Here is a 23586-nt window from a genome sequence, read left to right on the forward strand (position 1 = left end):
ACCCCGTGGTGGTCTTTCCAGTGCCCTGGCCCCTCCCAAAGCAAACACCAAGTTCTGGCTGCTTCAGCAGTCTCTCACATACCTGATCTCACAGGAATTTGGGCATTGGGATAATTTCTCTCCCCCTTAATTTCAGTGCACACAAGTGACTTATGGTCCGATCTAATTTTATTCTGCTTTTTCAGTCCCCTCCCCTCATTGGTCAGCTATCAGAACCAGGACACTTTCTTCCTCTTTCTCCTTCTTTGTTCTCCTGCCACAGTCTATCCCGTCCTTCTGCAAACACATCCTGCTCAGTACAGACTGAAGACTCTGTCACTGAGGACAGAGTGCTCCATAAACCTGAAAAAGAGAAGGCCTCAGATTCAGCCAGGCCAGGCCAGGCCAGGCCAGAATGTGTGTGTGTGTGTGTGTGCGCGCGCGCGTGCATGTGTGTGTGTGGTGGGGTCCTTATACAGAGCTCCTGAGACTGCCTCAGTGCAGAATGGGCAGGGGGTTGTTGAGGAAGTAGGACTGCTGCCAGTGGATGGTGGCTGGAGGGAGGGCAGGCAGCAAGGAAGGGAACAGACACTCCAGGGACCCCGCAGGAATGCTATAGATACTTGTCTCATGCCTGCCCAGAAGTCCTGTCCACAGAGGGAAACAAAGACACAGACAAATCTTTAACTCCTTTGAACGCCACCACTGCCCAGATTCTGGGGTCACTTTTCCCTGGTAATACCCAAACCACCTCTTCTATTCCCTAACTCTGAGTACAGATGAAACAGTCTTCGAGAATTTAAGTGAGAGGAGGGAGTACTTCCCATGGTCTCCCCACCTCACCCCTCCCAGCCTAACCTGGTCATTGGGCTTTTAATGAGGCAGTGGTGAGGGCCCTGGATCCAGGGCGTGGTCTCCTCTGGGCGCACTCCTGGGTCATGGGACCTCCAGAAGCTGAAGTTCTGAGCATCAGTCAGGGGTACTCTGAAGACTTGATTGGGGACTGAAAGTTTTGGGGAAGAACAGGTTATCCAATTTCTTTTAGTCCTCTACTCCCTTTTGTGCCTCAGGGCAGTATAAGGCCAGCCTAGCAACTGGGCCTGACCAGGTGCTGAGAAGTCCTAGGAATTCGGTCACCACACCCAGCTTTACTTCCGGATACCAGCATCTCACCCCCTTCATGGTCAGTTGAATCTGTTTTGGTCCTTCCTGCTGCTATTAAGGCCATCTCCAAGAGAGCTTTCCCCAAGGGCTATGATTGTGGAAAAGAAGTGGTCAGCTCAACTTGGCAAATGTGCAAGATGGGTCCCCAGTTCTTTTATTTTTTTTAGGCTTAATTATCCTCATTCCTGGCCCTTCTCTGTGAAATACTTCCCTCCTTTCGTTCAGTCAAATCTCTGAAACTTAGCAAACATACTACCTCATGTTTACATATGCTTATAAATATCATTTACCAAGTATCATGTTCTAAATGTTGTATTAGAGGTGTTTTTAAAATTTTGAAAGAATGTCAGACTTACTTAGATTTGTTTATATTTTCACTATTTATTTGGATAAATCTAATTATACCGCTGTATAAAATTTCTATATTTAAAAAATTCAGAATTAAACACTAATAATCTGGGCATTTGGTCTTTATAATCAACATTTTAAAAATCCCTAATATACCATTTTTGACTTAGTCATTTTCCTATTAATCAATAATAAGCTTGTAAAAAGTTTTGCTATTAGAAATAACTCTTAGTACTCCTTCATATATGTTGTCTTTGATTTCTGAAAGCATTTTAGTTTTTTAAATTAAACTTTGATTTTGAGATAATTATAGATGCACATATAGTTGTAAGGAACGATACAAAGAGATCCTGTGTACCCTTCACCCATTTCCTCCCAATGGTAACATCCTGGAAAACCACTGCACGATGTTACAACCATGCTATAAACATATCGATAGAGAACAGCTCCGTCACTACGTGATCCTGGAGTTGCCCTTTTGGAGCTACTCCCTCCGTCCCCTACACCTGCGCTTAGTAATCTATAATCATTTCTTCACTTCTATAATTTTGTTTTCTTGAGAATATTATAGTGCTTGTTTTGGCAGCACATACATTGAAATTGGAACGCAACAGAGATGATTGGCAAGGGTGACACACAAATCTGTGAAGCATTCCATATTTTAAAAAAAGAAAAGAAAGAATGCTGTATAATCAGCACCATGCAGTATGTGATCTTTTAGAGATTGGCTTCCTTTATATGGCATAATTCCTGGAGATTCCTACAAGTTATCGCATCTGTCAGTAGTTTGTCCTGGACACTTTCTTAAATGTCCATTTTCTCTAACTTTCATGCAATGCTAGAGCATTATTCCCTTTTCCAGATGGTCCACAGCAGGTGTGTTTAAAGGAACTTTCTTAAGGTCACATAGCTTGTTTGGAACTTAACTCAGGTTAAATCCCAAAGCTAGTACTCAGTCTACCCCTCCTCACAGGCATGACGCACAGAAATACACAAGTGCTTTCCTAAGTTGTCTCGTTTTTAGTTTGATCCACAGAGCAATCTGTAAGATTGGTAGAGCAGGCATTTTCTGTTTCAGTTTATTTTTTTTTAGCATTAAAAAATTTTGTTTTAGAGTCAGAGAGAGAAAGGGAGGAAAGGAGGGAGGGGGAGTGAGAGAAACATTGATTTGTTCCACTTATTTATGCATTCATTGGTTGCTTCTTGTATGTGCCCTGACCGGCCATTGAACCGGCAACCTTGACATATTAGGACGATGCTCTGACCAATGGAGCTACTAGGCCAGGGCTTGTTTTTTTAATGGATGAGGAAGCAGGTTAATTAAGGATAAGTGATATTTAAAAGAGGCAGAACTAGGTCTCAAACCTGGATCTTGTGCTTCCCAGTCTGATTCAACTTTTATCTTGCTCACTCCGCCACTCAGATCTACTTTCTCCCTCGTCTTCTCAGTCCCTTTTCTTGGCTCTTTTTCTCCTGTCCCAGAACCATGCCCCACCTCATCCCAGCCATTACTTAGGAACTCAGAGTAACCCACTTGAAGATACTTACATGTCTTTAACAACACCTTCCGTACAGCTTTGTGGTACTTTGTGTGGCTATTCTTGTGCACAGAATAATTCCCATCTTCTGAGTTAATTGGGGGAAGCCTTGTGGGCACCAGTTCCTTCTGGTCTGAAATGACAGCAAACTTGAACTGAGTACTTGTCAAAGGGGTCTGTGTGATGCTCTGAGTCTCTGGTGTATGGCAGGGATCTCTCCTAGCCACTTGAATCTGATTCTCGATTCTTGGGATCTCAGGAGTCAAATCACAATGCCTGTGACGGAGGGGAGGGTGGGAGAATCCAGTGATCAAGAGACCTCTCTAAACCAGTCTCTTATTCTTCAGTGACTCCTGGGCTTTGAGTGGCCTCCTGCTGGTATCAAGATAGATAGATACTTAGGATCAGTGCAGGCCAAAAAGGAAAAGAAAAAGGCACTTTATCCAGATAGACACTCCCTTTCTGGAATTGGCACATTTGCAGAGCTTTAATTGGTCCAATAGGGGAAGTTATGTTTGAGCTGAGTCTTGGACATTCAGAAGAAGTATGTGGGACATGGTAGTATCAGGAAGAGCAATTCAGGCAGCAAGATAGCAAGTGTTAGAAGCATTAGGGAGGACTCAGATTGCTATTGTTTTGGAGCCTGATTAGTGCTGGGTAAAGTGGAGCGGGACAATGCACAGACCTAGTGCAAAGTAGGGTAGGGTAGTGTGTGGTAGGGCAGAGTAGTACAGTGTAGATCTAGTATTCTTATGAGGGTTTGGGAATCTCCTCTGAGGCAAAACCAGATCTAGGCTGAAAAGACCAAATCTTCCTTACCCAGTGCTATGGTCTGAATGTTTATGTCCTCCCCCAGATTCATATGTTGAAAACTTAATGCCCAAGGCAATGGTATTTGGGGGTGGGGGCTTGGGAGGTGATTAAGTCATGATGGCAGAGCCCTCAGCATTGGGACTAGTGCCCTTACAAAAGAGGCCTGAGCCCTTGCCCTGTGTGGCTCAGTTGGTTGGAGCATCGTCCTGTAAACTGAAAGGTTGTGGGTTTGATTCCAGGTCAGGGCATGTACCTAGTTTGCAGGTCAGTCCTCGATCCCCTGTTGGGGTACATTATAAGAGACAACCAATTGATGTTTCTCTCCCTCCTCCCTTCCCCATGCTCTAAAATCAATAAGCATACCCTTGGGTGAGGATTAAAATAATAACAACAATAATAAAAAATAAAAGAGGCCTGAGACCATGAAAATAGAAGGAAATCTTACCCTTTGTGATAGTGTGGTTGGACCTGGAGAGCAGTATGCTAAGTGAAATAAGCCACTGAGAGAAAGATAAGTACTATATCATTTCACTCATATGTGGAATCTAATGAACACAATGAACTAACAAAATAGAAACAGACTCATAGATAAAGAACAGACTGACAGCTGTCAGGGGAGGGGGAGTTGTGGGTCTGGGTGAAGAAAGTGAGGGGATTAAGAAAAAAAAAAAAAAAGGCAAACTCATAGACACAGACAACAGCATGGTGATCACCAGAGGGGAAGGGTGGTGAGGGAATGTAGAAGAGGCTAAGGGGGGATAAGTGGTGATGGGAGGAGGCGAACACACGATGCAATATACAGCTGATGTATGATAGAATTGTACACCTGAAACCTATATAATTTTATTAACCAGTGTCACCCAATAAATTCAATTAAAAATAAAATAAAAGAGGCCTGGGAGAGCTCCCTCACCCCTTCCTCAATGTGAGGGCACAAAGAGAAGTCTGCGACCTAGAAGAGGGCCCTCACCTGACCATGCTGCCACCCTGATCTCGGACTTCAGCCGCCTGAACTGTGAGACATTTCTCTCGTTTGTAAGCCCCCCAGTCTATGTTAGCAGACAAAGACAGTGATTTTCAACCGGTGTGCTGCAAGAATTTTTAAAACATGCAATACCTGACTGTTTAGTCAGGAGCACTGACCTCTTTTCCCTTAGATTGTCAAATAAAAAATGACAACAGCCAACATAACACCAGCCGTCTGCTGTGAATGAATCAAAATTATACCTATTTTTTTCCAGATTGGCAAATTATTATTTTTTTTGGTGTGCCACAGAATTTTAGTAATTAGTTTATGCATGCCATGGGATGAAAAATGTTGAAAATCACTGGACTAATATACTTAGCCTCTCCTGCATCTAGGGCATGGGTACAGAGTTTGGCTAGGGCAATCAAATACACCTATTCCAGCTTTTGAATCAAAGATGAGATTGCAAAGAAGCAGGGACATGTAAAATTTTTTCTGTTGATGGGAAGTTGCAGCAGCGAAGCTGCACTTGTTTCTAGGAGCAGTATGCAGGGCCCGGCGTCCTTGGTGCCAGCAGTGCCTGCCCCAGCATTGAACACAGTAGTGTCTGTGCCCAGCCAGGTCTGCAGCATGATTCTCAACAATGTTTTTGGTTACCGTCCATGAAGCTTGGTTCTCATTTCTTTCTACAGCTAAACTACTTCACTGTATAATTGACGTAAAAAGTTGTACACATTTAATATATACAGCTTAATGAGTTTGGAGATAAGTACACAACTGTGAAACCATGACTACAATGTATACCACAAACATATCCATCCCTTCGAGAGACTGTCTCCTACCCTCTTTATTGTTGTTACTATTTTGTGATGAGCATTTAACAAGATTTACCCTCTTGGCAAATTTTTAAGTATGTAATACAGTATTAAGTATAAGTACAGGCTCTGTGCTGCAGAGTAGGTCTCCAGACTTACCTTGTACAACTGAAACTTGTACTCTTTCACTACTATCTCTACCTCTGTCCTTTCCCCTTGCCACTGGCAACCACCATTCTATTCTCTGCTCCTGTGGGTTTGATTATTTTAGGTTCCTTCTGTAAGTGGTATCATGTAGTATTTATCCTTCTGTGTCTGGCTTATTTCACTCAACATAATGTCTTCCAAGTTCATCCATGTTGTTGCAAATGGCAGGATTTCCACTGTATACATGTGCCACATTTTCTTTATCTATCCATGCATTATGGACATTATGTTGCTTCCATGTCTGGGGTATTGTGAGTAATGCTGCAATGAACATGGAAGTGAGATATCAATTTGGGATCCTGATTTCAATTCCTTTGGACATATGTCCTGAAATGGAACTGCTGGATCATATGGTAGTTCTATTTTTAATTTTTGGAGGAACTTCCATACTGTTTTCCATATTGGCTGTACCAAGTCACATTCCCACCAACACTGCATAAGGGTTTCCTTTTCTCCACTTCACCAACACTTACCTTTTTCTTTTTTTTATAATAACCCCTTTTAACACATTTGAGGTGTTACTCACTGTTTTCAATTTGCATTTTCCTGATGATTAATCATGTAGAGTATCATTTAATATTCCTGTTGGCCATTTGTGTGTCTTCTTTGGAGAAATGTCTTTTCAGTTCCTTTGCCCATTTTTTGACCAGATTTTTTTTTGCTATTGATTTATAAGTTTCTTATATATTTCAGTTATCAACCTTTTATCAAATGTATGGTTTGCACATAATCTCTCTCATCTGCAGGTTGTATTTTCATTTTGTTGTTTCATTTGTTGTGCAGAAACTTTTTAGTTTGATAAAATCCCACTAATATTCTTTTAATAAAGTCATGTTCTGCTTAAATAGGATTTGGCTCACACCTGAGCTGTCAGTACCGGGATGAAAGTTAGCCATTCTCTCTGGAAATTGTTGAACTGCTGCCTCACCTCTGTTGGAGGGTGGGGATGCCTCATCCTTTCTGGAGTTCTTCCCCATCTCCAGCTTTTCCCCTTCTTCCTAGCTTGGCCCCACTCCCTCTGTCCCTCTTCCCTCCCTTTTGCATTCCTGTGGAAGTTTCCTTTAGTATTCCCTGAGATAATGACACTGCCAGAGTGGCACATTGTTTGAATCACCTTCCTCTACAGATAGTTGAGGACTTGGAGAGGCAGCAGAGAGTATAGAGTTCTGGAAGCCTGGGTTGAACCAGGGGGCTGATCTGTGCCGCATCACAGGTTACAGCAAGGAGAGGGGCTAGTTCCTGGAACCAGTGTCATTTCAGTTTGGTGATTTGACTTTGGGCAAGTAGTGGGTGGTAGAATGTTCGTGGCTCAGTAGATATGGACTGAGGGCAATGGGATCTGGACCATGATTAACTATTGGTCAGAGTGCATGTGAGTGATGGTGGGGGCTTTTCATCTGCCCTCAGACTGATTGTCCTTAAGGGTACAGCCAGATGATCTTCTCTATTATCTCAGTTTCCAAATAGTAGATTCCCAGCTTTCCATATGGATAGTTACTGTGTGCTTGGAGGCGTGCTGGACAATGTTATCCACTTGGATGCCTTCCTTCTGAATCAAGCACTGGTTGACATACTCTTCACATCAGTTTTTGGCAGGCTGGAAGATAATTTTTGGTAATTGTAGCTTCCCCAAACTTCCAGAATTGAAAGCTACCTAGGGTGCAGTGTGGGGAGAGGGAGGTAAAAGAATCCTGCCACAGACTCTGTGAAAGGGCATGATTTGGGTAGAGGGTTGCACTGAGCTCTTTATAAGCAAACTCCACAGTGGCAAGGTAGTAGAATCCATCATTTTGTTGGTAGATGGTATTCATCCACCTAGTTGATACAATGCCATGTTTCATATGGTTTTGAGGGCTAAATAGATAGGCAGTACTGTAAACAGTTTCTTCTAGAATTGGGCCGTGAAATGGGAGTTGCCATAAGACCACACTTAATGCTTTGGTTGGACCATAAAGAACATCTGGAATGGTGCGAAAGTACTTGGGTGGATCTTGCACTCATATCCTAGTTAATGTTGCAGATTTCTCAATATTATAGGCTTCCCAGGGCCACTGGAGTCATCACAAAATCTTAGTTATCTACTACTTTGCCCATTGCCTCTGTTGGTTGGAACTGGGGCTGATTGGCCACAATATTTTCAGGTTGAAGAATTTTTAAAATGTGTGCCTAAGTGGCTCCTAAAATTCTGACTTCTGGGTTAGGGTGCTTGCCTGCCTGTTCAGATGCTTAGAACATAGTGGTTTTAATATCTAACACCCATTACTAGTAATTGTCTTACACTTGGTGTTACTGCTAACAGAATAGTACCACCCTGACTGTACAATCATATAAGATTAGTTTGAGAGAAATGTTGTGGTATTGTACGTAAGAAATGACTCCTGTCCCGGAGGTCATATCCAACGCTGGGCATAAACCTCTCGAAGTTGGTTGGGACATTAAAATGGGTTGAAATTGGCTGACATATGTTTGGAAGGTTGTCTTGCACTTATTGTCTTCCTGATACAAGGAAATTGCCAGTGCTTTGGGAGGAAGTGGACAGGAGTTTGAGACCAGGGAACTAGACCAATCCTCAGGGCATATTTCACCTTTGGGGGAGTTCCTTTGCTTCCATGTCCAAAAATATCTTCCTCAAAGTGGCCAACTTGCCCAGGATCCTGAACACAGGGGAAGGAAATGGAGTGATAACAGAGAGGCATAGTGCTGGTTGCAGACTGCTGACCTAAAATGGACTATATGGGATCTTCTAGACTCACAGGGATATCCAAACCTTTTGGTGTCTCTGGGCCATACTGGAAGAAGAGTTGTCTTGGGCCATACATTAAATATATAAACGCTAATCAAAACTGATGAGCAAAAAAAACCATTTTAAGTAAATTTACGATTTTGTATTGGGCTGCCTTCATAGCCATCCTGGGCCGCATGCAGCCCTTGGGCCACGGGTTAGACACCCCTGAATCTAGAGATCACGATAAAAAAGCTAATATTCAGTAAATGTGCTTGCCACAACTATACAAGGTAGGTACTATTATTATCTTATTTTACAAATAGGGAAACAGAGGCCCAGAGAAATTTAGTAATTTCCCCAAGGTCACATAACTAGCATTGGCAGAGACATGAGTTTAACCCAAGCAGTTTGGTTTCAGAGCCCATACTCTTAACCACCGCTCCAAAATGACTCGAAATAACCTAATGAGAGCATCCACTAAAGATCAAGGACTATGGGAAAACATGGACTGAAAGAACTGGTCTCTCGATGGGCTCCTTTTGTACAGCTCAATGCGGGTGCTGTCAAGGGTATCTTGCTCACCCCAGAGCAGTCTTGACTTGGGTGGGGGACATGATATCATTACTATGATCCAGAGGCAGAACCCTGGCTTCCTGAGCTCCACTGAAATGTGTAGTATCACTTCCTACGGCCAGCATCAGGGACCAGAAATGACAGGAACCTGATGGCCACTCTGCAGTGGACTGGATCAGTCCCGGTGGGTAAGATCACTGGGGCAAGGCTGAGCCAATGTGGGAAAAGTGGCCTGTCTGCTGCAGTGCAGACAATCACCCACCTTGGAGGTGCCCATTCTCTAGGCTTTGGATGATTGTAGTTATGAGTAGTTTGAGTACTTTCTCCCTTCCAGTTTCAGGCAGATAGAGGATGGTGGTCTGTAGCAGCTATGAGATGTATGGGTTGTTTCAAAGATACACTTCTATTAACTATAGTAGGTCTATCCATTTGGAAAGGCAGAGAGGAGCTCAGAGGTTTTGGCCAATTCATTTTTGGCTGATTTCCTGCTTGTGTTTGAAAAGCCAGGAGTGCAGTGCCCTCTGCTGGAATCTAAGAATGGCATCCCCGTACTGGCTCCTCACAGGTGAGTCATGGAACCTGCAGCTGGAGAGGCCAGGAGATCTAGGAGACTGAGCATTGGACACCCCAGCCAAGGTGGGGAAAATCACCAATTACATCCTCTGACAGGATCCAGAAAATGATAATGCAAGTTAGATGTGTTCAGTTTTTACCAGAGACTTGAGACTTAGTCATTCTTTGAAGAGATTCATTTGGAAGTGGAAGTAAGAGCAACTCTGAGGACTAGTTAGTGAATTCCTCTGGGAAGAGGAATAATAAAGGCATCAGTGGAGGAGGATGGAGTGAGGCCTGTTGGATGTGCATAGCTTGGATATCATTGTGTCTGTGACTAGAGGGCTGTCGCTGGAGAGTCTGGCAGGGAGAGACCGTTTGTCTCTAGACAAGAACAAGCATAATCTCTTCTACCACCTACTCCTATCAACTTGCCTCTGTAACTTCTGTTAGTGAGCAATGAGTATATATTTGTGTTTTGATAAGGTCTAGCTTGACCAATGGTTTTCATATAATAAGGCAAAGGAGTTGTCTCGGCGAAGGGCCAGATAAGAGTTAATTTGTTTAAAATCAAGACTAAGACCCTCCTGGACCAAGAGAAATGTCCAGGTGAGATGATAAAGAATGTATAGGAGACCAGGGTTCAAAGCAGGTAGAGGCATTCAGCAAAGGAAAGGACATATAGGGCTATGCTCCCCTGGGTAAGACAGGGAAGGGAAAGCTTAGGTACTTAAGAGACTTGGGCATCAGGTGCGTGAACTCTGGACTAGGCTGAACTTGCAGGGGCAACCAGTATTAGGATCAGGACGGGTGAGTCTGGGAGGGGCAGGAATCCATTGATTGGTAGACTGGAGAGTTCTAGTCACTGGTCATGTGTGCTCTTCTGTGGGCAGCTGTGGGCAGCAGGCTCTTTAAGGGCCTGGATGAAATATCCTTAGAAGCCAGCCAGAATATTTTTCTTCTCAAGGAATCTTACAGTTAAAAATGTTCCTTCCCAGGTTTATCCTGGGAAGTATGTCCTGAGAAGTAGACAAGGATATTCCAGTCATAGGAAAGATATATATATTCCACACGTACAATAAATAGTAACTTACATATTATGGCTTAGAACTTTTCTTCCAGTCATCTGTTGTTTGGTTCTATGTGCTAGGTCTTAGATGTATTGTACATTATTTTATTTACTCTCCACAGCAAACCTATGAGAAAGGCATTATAATCTCTACTTCCAAGTGAGGAAACTGAAGCACTCTGAATTTGCTTACTGTGATTTAGCCTCTGCATCTGAAAAAATTTGGGAACCTAATAATACTAAGTTTCTGAAGTTGGGGATAGACCAAAGTATGCTTCCCACACCCTGTTTCCTTCTTTGGTTTTTCTATTTTGGTTCTTTATTGGCAGGAGGAGAAAAGGAGGCAGGGACTGGCAGAATATTTAGTTACACGTGGTGACTCACTTCTGAGTTTTCATTATGATTATAATAAGGAAAGCTTGAGGGGGCTTTTTGAGTTGAATGTTAATACACTTGCATCTACTAGAAGAAAAAAACACCTATCTTCAAAGAAAAATTGTGAATGACTTCAAAGTATCATTCCAGTAACAGCGTTAAGAATGAAAAGTGTCAATATTAACAGGTTCATTTTATGGTTGCTATTAAAGCCCTAGTTGAGGGGCCAGGTAAGAGTGTGGTTGATTTGAGCACAGAGAACAGGATGAAGAGCAAGGATCAAACCACTGGACTGAATGTATTAACAAGGTGAAATCAGATACAAAGAGAGTGGAGCCAGAGAATCATTCTGAAGATAAGTGTGGATTAAAAATTAGAGTCCTGCAAGATCATTAGGGTTGTGGAGCTAAGGGTGAGTGTAGAGTTAGGAACTGGGGGTTCCTTGAATTAATGTAGAAATTGGAATCAGAAAGATGAATAAGTAAGGTGGATGTGGCCTTGCTAGGAGCCAAATAGAATGCTGTCTTTTTCCCTTCCTTCCTTGTGAATTTACCAAACCAGTTCTGAAGTCACAGAAAGACGTGAGACAAGTCTCCCATTACGGTGTTCCTCGTTCCTATTGAATGGAATTTTCAGGGAGAAGTCTGAACCACATGGTTGAAGGCAAAGTTAGCAGAGGGTAGCCAGGTTGCTTGAATGTCTTTGTGGATAGGATAGTATGATCAGAAATATTGTTCTAAGGTTCTTTTTGTTATGAGGTCTGGATGATGGGCAGAGTGTATATATATTTCAGGTGTGTACAATAAAATGGCATGTCAGAAGTGGGAGATGAGTAACAGGCCATCTGGCTAGGATGCAGTGAGAGCAATGCATCAAAGTGGGAGGTGGAGGTGCTGTGCTATAGTTTTGGCCTTGAATTGTTCTAGGTTTCGAAATCTGTTCTCCTAAAGACGACACTCTAGTCTAAGCTCTAAACATGGCTGACTTGTTCTCATTCTTGAGGGTGTTGCTCAAATATTACCTCTTTGATCACTATGTATAAAGTGGGCTTTCCCAAGTTACTCTCCATCATGGTTATCTGCAAATTCAGTTGCCTGTAAGAGCCAGGAAGATAATGTTTATGAGTAAAGCAAACTGAGTGAGAAACCTGTTCCACCTAAAGGAGCAGCTGCTACTTTGCTCTGGCTGTTTGTGGTCATGTGGGAATTTAGGGCCAGTGTGGCTAGTTCTAATTTTTTAAAGAGAAGTTAGAAATGGAGGCTTTACAGAAAATCTGATTTTTAAAAGTTGGTCCAATTTTTTTTAAAAAGCACTCTGTAGGCTGTGTCTGGTTGTCTGGCCAGCAATTTATAACTTCGGATTTATTGCTTTGCCCCCTTATTTCCTTCCCAGTACTTGTTACGATCTGTACCTTATTTATTCATTTTCTGTGTTAGTCACTTTTGTATTTCCAGTGCCTAACACGTGCTTGTCACAATCAGTTCTCAATAAATAAATATCTGATGTTGGATGAAAAGAAGAATCCGGATTGGTGCCTTACTTACAAGCTTTTGGTATATTCTGAATATTATTATATATATGAATTATACATATGAATATACATGCATTTATATACATGTTTATATATATACACATCTATATATGACAAATATTTTATCTTAGTCTCTTGCCTTTTAACTTTATGATATCTTCTGATACATAATTTACAATTTTTCTACTTAGTAAAAATTATCAGTCTTTTCTACTAGGCTTCTGGGCTTTATGTTCTAAAGGAAAGATTTTCCAAAATCACCCTAAGGTTGTAAAAATATTCTGTGTTGTCCGGTAATATTTCTATAGTTTTGTTTTATATTTTTATCTTTAATCTATCTGGAATTTATTTCTGTGGGATGTCTTTATTATGCTAAAGAATATCCTTTTATTTTTAGTTTACAAAGTATTTTTTAAAATATCAAATGAGTTTAATTTTAATGAGACAGTTGTATATATCCTTTTTAATTTGACATATAGATGTGATGTATTATATTGATCATTCTCTAATAGTAAGCCACTGTTGTATTTTTGGACTAAATCTACTTGATGGTACATGATTGTCTTTAATATATTCCTTAATGTTTTTAACTTTTTAAATTTCATTTATTTATTTTCAGAGAGAGGAGAAGAGAGGGAGGACGCAAGGGAGAGAAACATTGATGTGAGAGATAAACATCAGTTGGCTGCCTCTCACATGCCCCTAACCAGGGACCTAGCCTGCCACCCAGGCATGTGCCCTGATTGGGAATGGAACCAGCAACCTTTCAGTTTACAGGCCAGTGCTCAATCCACTAAGCCACACCAGCCAGGGCTTTTTTTTACTTTTTAATTACAGTTGACAGTCAGTATTATATGTTTCAGGACTACAACATAGTGGTTAGACATTTATATAACTTAGGAAGTGATTTCACTTCATAAGTATACTATGTCCTTGACACCATACATAGTTATTACATAGTTATACAAGGGGAGACCCCCAAAAATCCCTGGATTACCTTCTGGAGGGTTGGCACCTTGCAGTACAGGCTTCCCTCACTAGGTGAGTGTTCTAGGAACCCATCTATATCAGTGTACCAGCTGGCATTGTTGTAAGAGTCTGTTTGGCTTCAGTGAATTTTTTTGGAAGACTCAATGTATTTGCCCATTTCATGATGGATGATTTATAAGCACACATGCCCACGCTGTACTCAGTGTGCAGCAGTTTTGGATCAAAAATGGCATGACCCACCCTCCCTATTCGCCTGATCTCACCCTGAACATCTTTTCTGTTTCCCCGGATGTAAAAAGTCCTTAAAGGGAAATGTTTGCTGATGTGGAAGAGGTGAAACAAAAAATGGCAGAAGCTCTGAAAGGCATCAAAATTGACAAGTTCAAAAATTGTTTTGAGGAGTAGAAAAAATGTCTCGATAGGTGTATTGCATCAAATGGAGAGTACTTTGAAGGTGACTGAAATTTAAACATAAGAATACACAATTTTTTATAAATAAATTCCATTTTGGGGAGTTTCCCCTCATATTCCCTATGCTCTGTTTTACCTCCCTGTGACTATTTTATAACTATCTATTTGTAGTTCTTAATTCCTTTATCCTTTTCACCCAGTCCCCCAAACACCTTCCCACCTGACAACCATCAGTTTGTTCTCTGTATCTGAGTTTGTTCTGTTTTATTTTATTTTTTAGATTCCACATATAAATGAAACTATATGCTTTTTATCTTTGACTTATTTCAGTTAGCATAATATTCTCTAGGTCCATCTATGTTGTTTCAAATGGCCAGATTTCATACTTTTCCACGGCCAAGTAATATTCCAACATTCTATTGCATACATGCACATCTTTTTTATCCAAGCATCTATCTATCAATGAACACTTGGGTCTTGCTTTTTTGTCCATTCAGCCACTCTATGTCTTTTGATTGGAGCATTTAATCCATTCACATTTAAAGTAATTATTGATAGGTATGTAGTCATTGACATTTTATTATTCATATTTTTTCTACCCCCTCCACTTCCTCCTCCTACTCCTCTTCCTTCAATATTTCTGGCAATACTTGCCTGGCTGATGTGGCTCAGTGGATTGAGCACTGGCCTGTGAACCAAAAGGTCACTGGTTTGATTCCTGGTCAGGGCACATAACTGGGTTGCAGTCCAGGTTCCCATTTGGGGCCATGCAACAGGCAACCAATCGATGTTTCTCTCCCTCTCTTTCTCCCTCCCTTACTCTCTAAAAATAAATAAATACAATCTTCAAAAAAATATTTCTGGTAATACTGGTTTGGTAGTGATGAACTGCATTAGCTTTATCTCGGCTAGAGTTTTAAATGCATTCTTGAATCTGACCTGTTAGTAGGATTTGTTCATTTACATTGCTCTATAGGTTCTTCTCTTGTACTATGTTCTGTATCATGTTTTATTATTGACTCAGTTTCGTGTTATTTCTATAAAATTAATTATTTTCGTTTTCTGTGCCTTTTTTTAATCCTCACCCAAGGATATTTTTTCATTGCTTTTAGACAGAGAGGAAAGGAGGGATGGAGGGAGGGAGGGAAGGAGGGAGAGGGGGAGAGAGAGAAAGAGAAGGAGAAAGATTGATGCAAGAGAGAAACATCAATTGGCTGCCTCAGAAGGTATGTGCTCTGACCTTGAATTGAACCTGCAACTTATGGTAAGTGGTACTACACTCCAACCAAGTGAGTCACACCAGCCAGGGCTGTTTTCTGTGCTTTTAAGAATGGAATTATCTGTTCTAAAATTTTGAAAAAAATTTTATCAAAATCATCTGGGCCCACAGCCTTTTTATCTTTTTCTTTCTTTTTTTAACTTATACATTTCTTTTATTATTTTTTTTATTGACCTTATTTGGGTGACATTTGTTAATAAAATATCGGTTTCAGGGGTACAATTCTATAATACATAATCTGTATATTGTATTGTGTGTTCACCACTCCAAGTCAAGTCTCCTTCCATCACCTTTTATCCCCCTTTACCCTCTCCTTCCTTCCCCTACTCCCCTTTCAGGTAGTCACCATACTGTTGACTGTCTATGAGGTTTTTTGTTTTTACTTTTTTAGCTTAATTCCCTTCACCTTTTTCACCCAGCCCCCCTACCACTTCGCCTCTGAGGGCTGTCAGTCTGTTGTCTGTATCTATGAGTCTGCCCACAGCCTTTATTCATGCAGCTGTTTAATGACTTTAATTTTTTTCATGATTTCTAATTTAATAAGGGTTTATACTTATTTAAAATCTGTCTTGTAATCCAAACATTTAAAACACTTAAAATTTTGATGAAATCTAATTTATCTTTATTCTATTGCTTATGTTTTTGGGGTCATATCTTAGATATCATTGCTTAATCCAAGGTCATAAAGATTTTTCTTCTAGCAGTTTTAAAGTTAGGGCTGGCCCTGCCTAGTTTTCAAGGCTTGTCCACAGCATCTGTTTACTTCACCATTTATCTGTACCTGAGGAGTTGAGTGTTCACGTAATATAACTCTCCAGTTTCTGTTCCTTTGTCTGTGCTATCTTCCTTTCTTGTCTACTTGATGAACTCCAATCACCCTTTAACACTCAGTTCTAGAAGAATTTGCGTATGAGGTCTGCTCTAAAGGATCCCCCTATTCTCACTTCAAACCCAACAGTATCAGGTATTTCCTCTTTTGTGTCTCCATAGCATTCCATATTTAATTTAATCTCATACAATAATGCAAATTTTCTCATTGCATACTTACCTTCATTTGATAGTCAGCGGCTTTATGACAAAGGCATTATCCTATCTATCTTTGTAACCCTAGTCACCAACATAAAGCCTGGCACAAACCTGGTGCTTAATAAATGTTGGCTAAATGAGCAAAGGAATACATTTATTTGGTTGAACAAATTGGGTTTCTTAACAAGGAAATTAAGTGATAGGAGAAGGAGCCCAAATGGATATTCTGCCTACTCCATAATTTTAACTAGTATAGTTGTTAATCTTGGGAGATAAATCTCTAACCCAAGGTAGGAAAAGAAATGGCTAAGAAGTGGGCCTTTCAACCCTTTACTCTGTATTCCCCTTACTTGTTTTTTCAGTTGCATCCCTTTTCTTGTGCTGAAAGGAATTTTGATATCCTAGTAGATATAAGTTGAAGAAGGCCATCTCAGCTTCTCCCTGTCCTCTTCTGGAATGTCCAGGCTGGAGCACTGTGTTTGGTAACCATGGTAATGTTCTGAAGAATTACTATAATTGACACTCCCTTTGTCTAAAGAGGCTCATGATTTAATGGGTTCATGATGGAGCTGGAGTGGGAGTGTGCTAAATAACTTCAGGAAAATGGAGTGATTATCTTTTTACTTGCCCCCAGTTTTATTATACTGTAAGCTCCAGAAGGCAGTGAGTAGAAAGAACACTGAAATGGGCTCAAATCTTAGTTTCACCATATTCTAGTTGCCTGACTTTCAATAGAGTAATCCTCATTTTTTTTTTATTTAAAAAAAATGGAGATAGTATCTGTTTCATGGAGGTATGAGAATTAAATGAGATAACGCATGCAAATTTCCATAGCATAGTGCTCAGCATATAATGGAACCTGAGCAAATAGTATTTAAATCTGAATATGGTACTTCCAATGAGTCTTTAAGTTATTTCAAGTGGCTCTCAGTTTGTACCTACTTTTGAGAGCCACTTGCTAAACTTGCAGGAATGTTCTGAGCTGGTTTTTAAACAACCATTATTCTAAAGATTAGAATCAAATAAATTACATTAAAAATACAAGTAGCAAATACTAAAAAACTCTAATTATTTTACATTTTATTATTATCTATGCTCATGAGGTTATTTACAGCTATTGTCTCTGGATATTCTGGGTTTTTTATTCCTTTTTTCTCTTTGCTTTTCAGTTTGGGAAGTTTCTACAGGCATATCTTCAAACTCACTGATTCTTTCCTTGGTTGTGTCTACTAATCCTATCAAAGGCATTCTTCATTTGTTAGTGTTTTTGATTTGTAGCATTTTAACTTTTAGAATTTTCATTTCTTTGCTTACATTACTCATCTGTTCTTGCATGTTGTGTGCTTTTCTCATTGGAGTCCTTAGCATATTAATCTTAGTATTTTAAATTCATTTGATAATTTAAAAATTTCCGCCATATATGAATCTGGGCCTGATGCTTGCCTTGTCTCTTTAGATTATATATTTTTGTCTTTTAGCATGCCTTGTAATTTTTTGGTAGAAAGTCAGGCATTATATGCTGATTATCTGGCTGGGAGTTAGGCTGTTTCTTATTTGTTATAGCTGTAGGTGTCAGAAGCTAAAATTTACTTGTCTTTGGGTTTCCCTAGAGACTCCTTAAATAGTCTGAGCTTATAGTTCTTCCAGCCGGGATGCCCTGTTACTACATAGGAACTGTACTGATGTGTCGGTAAAATGGGGAGAGAAATGTTCTCTAATCTTATTAGGCCTCAGTCTTTCAGTGAGCTTGTGTTCCTGGACTGTGACCTTCACAAATATTTCTTGTCTTTTTTCTCCCTTTAAGTGAAACAAGAAAGCTACAGGAGGCTGGAGTTGGTTGTTTTCCTTCTCCCACATTGGTTAAGCTCTGTTATTTTTCCTTGAGGGCAGGCCTTTGTTAAGAACTGAATGATCTGGGTGTACTTCAAAATGGTTACTTTCCCTCTCTCCTGTGGGAAGGATGCCAATTTTTTTCCCAAAATTCTTTTCCAAAAATATCTTAACTATAATGATAGTAATACCTGTGGGGCTCCTGGAGGTAAAACAAAAATGTGGGGGACTCCTTAAGGCTGAGTCCCCAGGAGTTTTTTTAATCTTTCAGTGTAGTCCAATTTCAAGTTATTAGCAATTAGTCAATTGCTCTTTAAATATTCCTACCAGTTGCTGGTTCTAGTAGTAGTTTTTGCTTCCGGTGGCCATGATTCTCTGTTCTGATTCTTCCTGTCTCTCTGCTTTTTGTGGTAGAGGTTGAGCTGTCACCTCAATTCTCTGATGCATTTAAAAAGGGTTGTTGATTTTCAGTTTGTTCAGCCTTTTTCTGATTGTGGGAACAGGAGTGATGACTTCATGCTCTTTCCATGGCAGACGAGAAACCAGAAGGCCCTGTCTATTTGGGTATACTATATAATTGTGTGTCATCTCTTCCCAATTTCATGGTCAGTATGTCACATTGTTAAATTAAAATTGGCCATGGTGGGAGAGAACACTACAGAAATTGGCAAATGCTACAAAGGCTTGATTTGTCTTGTTGATTGTTTAGAGTTAAGAAATAGAGAAAAATTTAATTATGTAGATTAAGTTTAAAAGTGTATCATGTCTGTATCCATTACATTACAAAAAGCACAAAAAATTGAAATGTTCTTCCAGTATTTGAAAACTATTATCCAGTTTAGCAAAGATATTGCTCAAGCCACTGATGAATAAGTTCCAACATAAGTCTCATTGTTTCACTTTCATCTTATTGAATAATGCAAATGAAAACGTCAACCAACAGTCAAAGCTATACTTGCCTGTCAAGTGCAATCATAAGTTTTGTTCTTGATTTAAGAGTTTGGTAAAACTCAATGAAAATATTCTGTGGGAAATAGTTGCCTATAAAAAGTTACAATAAATAAAATTGCCTATTTCATTTTTTATAAATTGTGTACCGCACATCCTTTACAACTGTAAATTTTAAAATAAACTTTATGTACATACGCATACAATTATTTTTCTGGATAACTGGTTGTTCATAATTTACCAACACACATGCACCATGGCCAATTTCACAAACTATCATGTCACATCACTGAATGTGGAATTAGGGATAGTTTGGAAGAGCACACCATCTTTTCACATTTTAATTTGGGGACTTGAACGTTGGGAAAAATTATTTTAACAGTAGTTAATGGTAATGCCTGATAAGACTGAAATGACATTCATAAGCACAAAGTAAAATAAGATTAAACCATGAAATATGGTATAATCCTGTACTAGAGTAGTCTAGTGAATACGAAGAGTAGCCTTATAGGTGTAATTTACAGAAAATGAAGTCCTATTTAACTTAACAACAACAAAGTTCCTTTGGCTTAAGATTTTGTCAGTTGTTCTTTAAGGGCAGAAGGTTAACATTATTATTTTGATATTAGAAAGGGGAAGGGAGGGAGGAGAGGGAGACAAACATTGACATGAGAGAGAAACATCAACTGGCTGCCGTCTGCATGCTCCCCAACTGGGGACTGAACCTGTAACCCAGGTATGTGCCCTGACCGGGGAATTGAACCCTTTCAGTTTGCAGGAGGATGCCCAAGCAACTGAGCCACACCAGGTGGGGTTTAACATTATCTTGACAATAAACATGTACTGAACTACTATGTGCCAGATGGTGTTCTGTCAGGATGTAGAGATGACATTTATAACCACACAGTTAAGTTAGTTAAATATAATTTTTGGAATTTTGAGAACATTACACTAAATGAAGTAAACTAATCACAGAAAGATAAATACTGTATGATTCCACTTATATGAGGTGTCTATAGTAGTCAAACTCATAGGAACAGCAAGTAGAATGGGGGTTGTCAGGGCTGGGGGAGGGAGGAAATGGGGACTTGTTCAGTGGGTACAGAATTTCAGTTTTGCAAAATGACAAAGTTGTAGAGACCTGTTGCATGATAATGTGAATGTAGTTGATGCTATTGATGTGTACACTTAAAAATGGTTAAGATGGTTTAAAAAAAACCCCAAAACAGTAGCTGGGATTTGAAGTCAGGCCTGACATAAAAACTCTTATCAGTTATGTTCTTATTACTGCCTACTTTGAAGTAATTTCATTTTCAGTCAAAGAATATTTCCTTTCTCTGATTTACACAGGTCCTCCTCTTCTGTACTCGGGGTAGTAAGCCATTGGTGAGGAGGTGCAGTGTCTGAAGCCATACAGATACCAGAACTTTTTCTTGCAAGACTGGCATACTCAGCCAGAATAGTAAATTCAAAATGGAGTCATCAGTCCAAGACAGGGATTGTCAACCTTTTTCATCTCATAGCACACATAAACTAATTACTAAAATTCTGCAGTACACCAAAAAAATATGTATTTTTGCCGATCTGCCAAAAAACAGGTATACTTTTGATCCTACCTGGATGACTATTGTTGTGTTGGCTGTTGTCATTTTTTAATTTGACAATCCAAGGGGAAAAAGGTGAGTACCCATGACTAAACAGTCAGGTATTTCATGTTTTAAAAATTCTAGGGCACATCAGTTGAAAATCACTGATCCTAGAGATTAAGTGGAGAAATAAACACAGGCCAGAGAAATAGGCAAATAGGACCTGGGAGAAATAAATTTGACTTTTAAAAGACAATATACATGATTGAAAAGTGCTTAATCTATTAAAAAGTCTGTGATGAAAGAAGTGTGAAGGCATTTGTTTTTTCAATGTTATAACCTGATGTGAGTAATTTAAATCTTCCTGAATCTCAATTTTTTCCAGAGTAAAATGGAGCTAAGGCTAACTGTAGGCAGTATATGGCAAAGCAGGGCCTGAAATGGAAAGAAATACTTCTGAGAATGAATTAAAATTAAACTTATTGTGTTGGAACAGCCATGTCTAGAAAGAACACCACTCAAAATATTATTGTAATTGACTGAAAGTTCGTTCTGCTTGCTGCACAACAGCCAGGAAGTGACAGGAGCTGAGGCAAGGTAAGTGACTATTTGGAAAGCCAGCAAGCCAAGAAGACAGTGGACTAGTGTCCTAAAGAACCACCCTGAGAAAGTATGGAACATATGCTTCTTTTATGTCAGAGGAAGGGAGGGATGAGAGGAGTTTCAAACTCAGTCACGGTTCCTATAAATCATTATTTTTGTCCATACATTCCTTATCTCCTTGGGAAGGTAGTTTCAAGCAGGGAGGTTGCTTCAATAATTTCTTGGCTATAGGTAAGGTTCCTTTAATGGTAAGCATTATGGATCTCCAGGACTAAGCGGAAGTAGCTAAATGACATATCTGGCAGAAGAAAGATGGGAGTCAAAAAGCCCTGGCCAGGTGGCTCAGCTGGTTGGAGGTATATCAAAAGGTTGCAGGTTCTATCCCAGGTCAGGGAACATACCTAGGTTATGGGTTTGACCTGACCCCCAGTCTGGGAACATGGAAAGTAACTGATCACTGTTCTTCTCTCTCTCCCTTCCTAAGTTAACAAAAAAAAAGAAAAGAAAGAAAGAAAAAAAGGGAAAAAATCCTGTGGTTGAGGATTTTAAAAAAAGATGGAATCAGAAAGACTAATTATTTTTTTTAATATTTTAAATATATTTTATTGATTATGCTATTACAGTTGTCCTATCTTTCCCCTTTATTCCCCTCTGCCCTGTACCCCACCTCCCACCATCATTACCCCCCCTTAGTTCATGTCCATGAGTCATACCTAAGTTCTTTGGCTTTCCATTTCCTATGCTATTCTAACCTCCCCGTCTATTTTGTACCTACCAATTATATTTCTTATTCCCTGTACCTTTCCCCCCATTCTCTCCCCTCCTCCCCAATGATAACCCACCATGTAATCTCCATTTCTGTGATTCAGTTCCTGTTCTAGTTGTCTGCTTAGTTTTTGGTTTTTTATGTTTGGTTGTTGATAGTTGTGAATTTGTTGTCACTGATTATTTTGTTCTACTACATTATAAAAGACAAATGATTCTACTCTTGCTCAGATTTAATCAAGATAAATTGAGTGTTCCTAAAATGCAAGGATACAGTTACAATGGAAAAAACAATAAAATTAGACTGTGTTTAAAATCAACACATATATCCATGGCTGGTGTGGCTTAGTGGATTGAGTGCTGGCCTGTGAGCCAAAAGGTTGCTGGTTCGATTCCCAGTCACAGCATATGCCTGGGTTGCCAGCTGGGTCCCTAGTTGCAGTCTCCTAAGAGGCAATAACACACTGATATTTTTCTCCCTCTCTTTCCTTCTCTCTAAAAATAAATAAATAAAGTCTTAAAATCTACATATGTGATATAATATAGGGCAAGCCATTTAATCTCCCTGAGCCTCAGATTCTTTATTGTAGGGTATTGTGAACATTTATTTCACATTTGTTGACTACTAGGGTCAGGAACGTATTAGGTAGGTGCTCGGGATAAAAGGCAGGCACTGTCCTTGCCTTCAATATCAGTATGCGGTAACTAGTATAATACCTACTGCCCGCCTTCTATGTGCCGGCTACTTATAAATGGTTTTAACTCATTACATCTTCATTTAAAATTCTTCTTACAAACTAAAACGAAGGTATAATTACTATCATTTACATTTGTACAAGAGGTACAGAGAGGTTAAGTATCCAGCCCAGGATCAAAGAGCCACTAAACACTGGGGCTGGGCTAACTCCTGACAGAGGACAGGTATCTACAAATTTATACCTATGCAGGGTGGTCCAGGGCGGTGGTAAAGCTTTCCACCCTGAAGCAGTTTTAGTTCACCCGTTCTCAAAACAGGAATTAAATTATTCCTACCTGTTGAGGTTATGCCTATTAAAGAGTATATTTAAGAGTCTGTTTTATGCCTGGAACATGTTAAGCACTAAATTATTAATTTCAGTTTATTCCTTTAAGTAGGACCACTGTGTTGAAGCTAGGACCGCTTGAAAGGCTTTTGCTACGTCCCGTCCCGTATACCGGCTTTTTAAATGCGTCATTACATCGTCGTCAACAACGCGAAAGCCCTGCCGTTGCTTTACGTTACGATATACGATAGGGCCACTCAAATTACTTTTTCAGTTTTTGACAGCCTTACCTATTTTTTGCGTCAAATTCTCACCGTCTGCCCCATCTTATATTGCCACCTTAGCCCCAAAAGAAATTCTCCGAGGAGCCGCAGAGCGGCGCGTGGGCGGGCATTTCATACCGCCACAAACATTGCCCATTGCCTCACCCTCTCGGGCAAGGCGCGAAGGCGCAACCCAGCTCTCGCGAG

General features: G+C 40.0%; 1 protein-coding gene and 1 pseudogene across 2 annotated transcripts; one reads left to right on the forward strand and one right to left on the reverse strand.

The window, feature by feature from the left end:
• Positions 1-118: 118 nt before the first annotated feature.
• On the reverse strand, positions 119-23544 carry SPMIP11 (sperm microtubule inner protein 11). 2 transcript variants are annotated; one of them, XM_024575916.2, is made up of 4 exons: positions 16713-16791; positions 3040-3162; positions 838-982; positions 119-342 (listed from the first exon to the last, which is right to left on the reverse strand). In XM_024575916.2, exons 1-4 carry the CDS (start codon positions 16789-16791, stop codon positions 294-296), a joined length of 396 nt encoding a protein of 131 aa, XP_024431684.2. In that variant the 3' UTR covers positions 119-293. The 2 variants fall into 2 exon arrangements, 1 of the variants encoding a protein (XP_024431684.2); XR_006653325.2 differs by lacking the exons at positions 838-982; positions 16713-16791 and adding an exon at positions 23407-23544.
• Positions 2062-2155, forward strand: LOC112318719 (U6 spliceosomal RNA; annotated as a pseudogene).
• Positions 23545-23586: the final 42 nt, after the last annotated feature.

The sequence above is a fragment of the Desmodus rotundus genome, chromosome 3 (assembly GCF_022682495.2).
Source record: "Desmodus rotundus isolate HL8 chromosome 3, HLdesRot8A.1, whole genome shotgun sequence".
NCBI classification, from domain to species: Eukaryota; Metazoa; Chordata; class Mammalia; order Chiroptera; family Phyllostomidae; genus Desmodus; species Desmodus rotundus.

Bases quoted from the DNA above. Each gene is read 5' to 3' on its own strand.
- SPMIP11 (XM_024575916.2), bottom strand. From the start codon at position 16,791: ATGGCCTTCTTCAACTTATATCTACTAGGATATCAAAATTCCTTTCAG. The intron at 3,163-16,712 runs GTAAGGGGAATA...CTGTCATTTCAG, and splicing joins GGATGCAACTGAAAAAACAA to ACCAGAAGGAACTGGTGCCC. The intron at 983-3,039 runs GTAAGTATCTTC...CAAAACTTTCAG, and splicing joins GAAGGTGTTGTTAAAGACAT to TCCCCAATCAAGTCTTCAGA.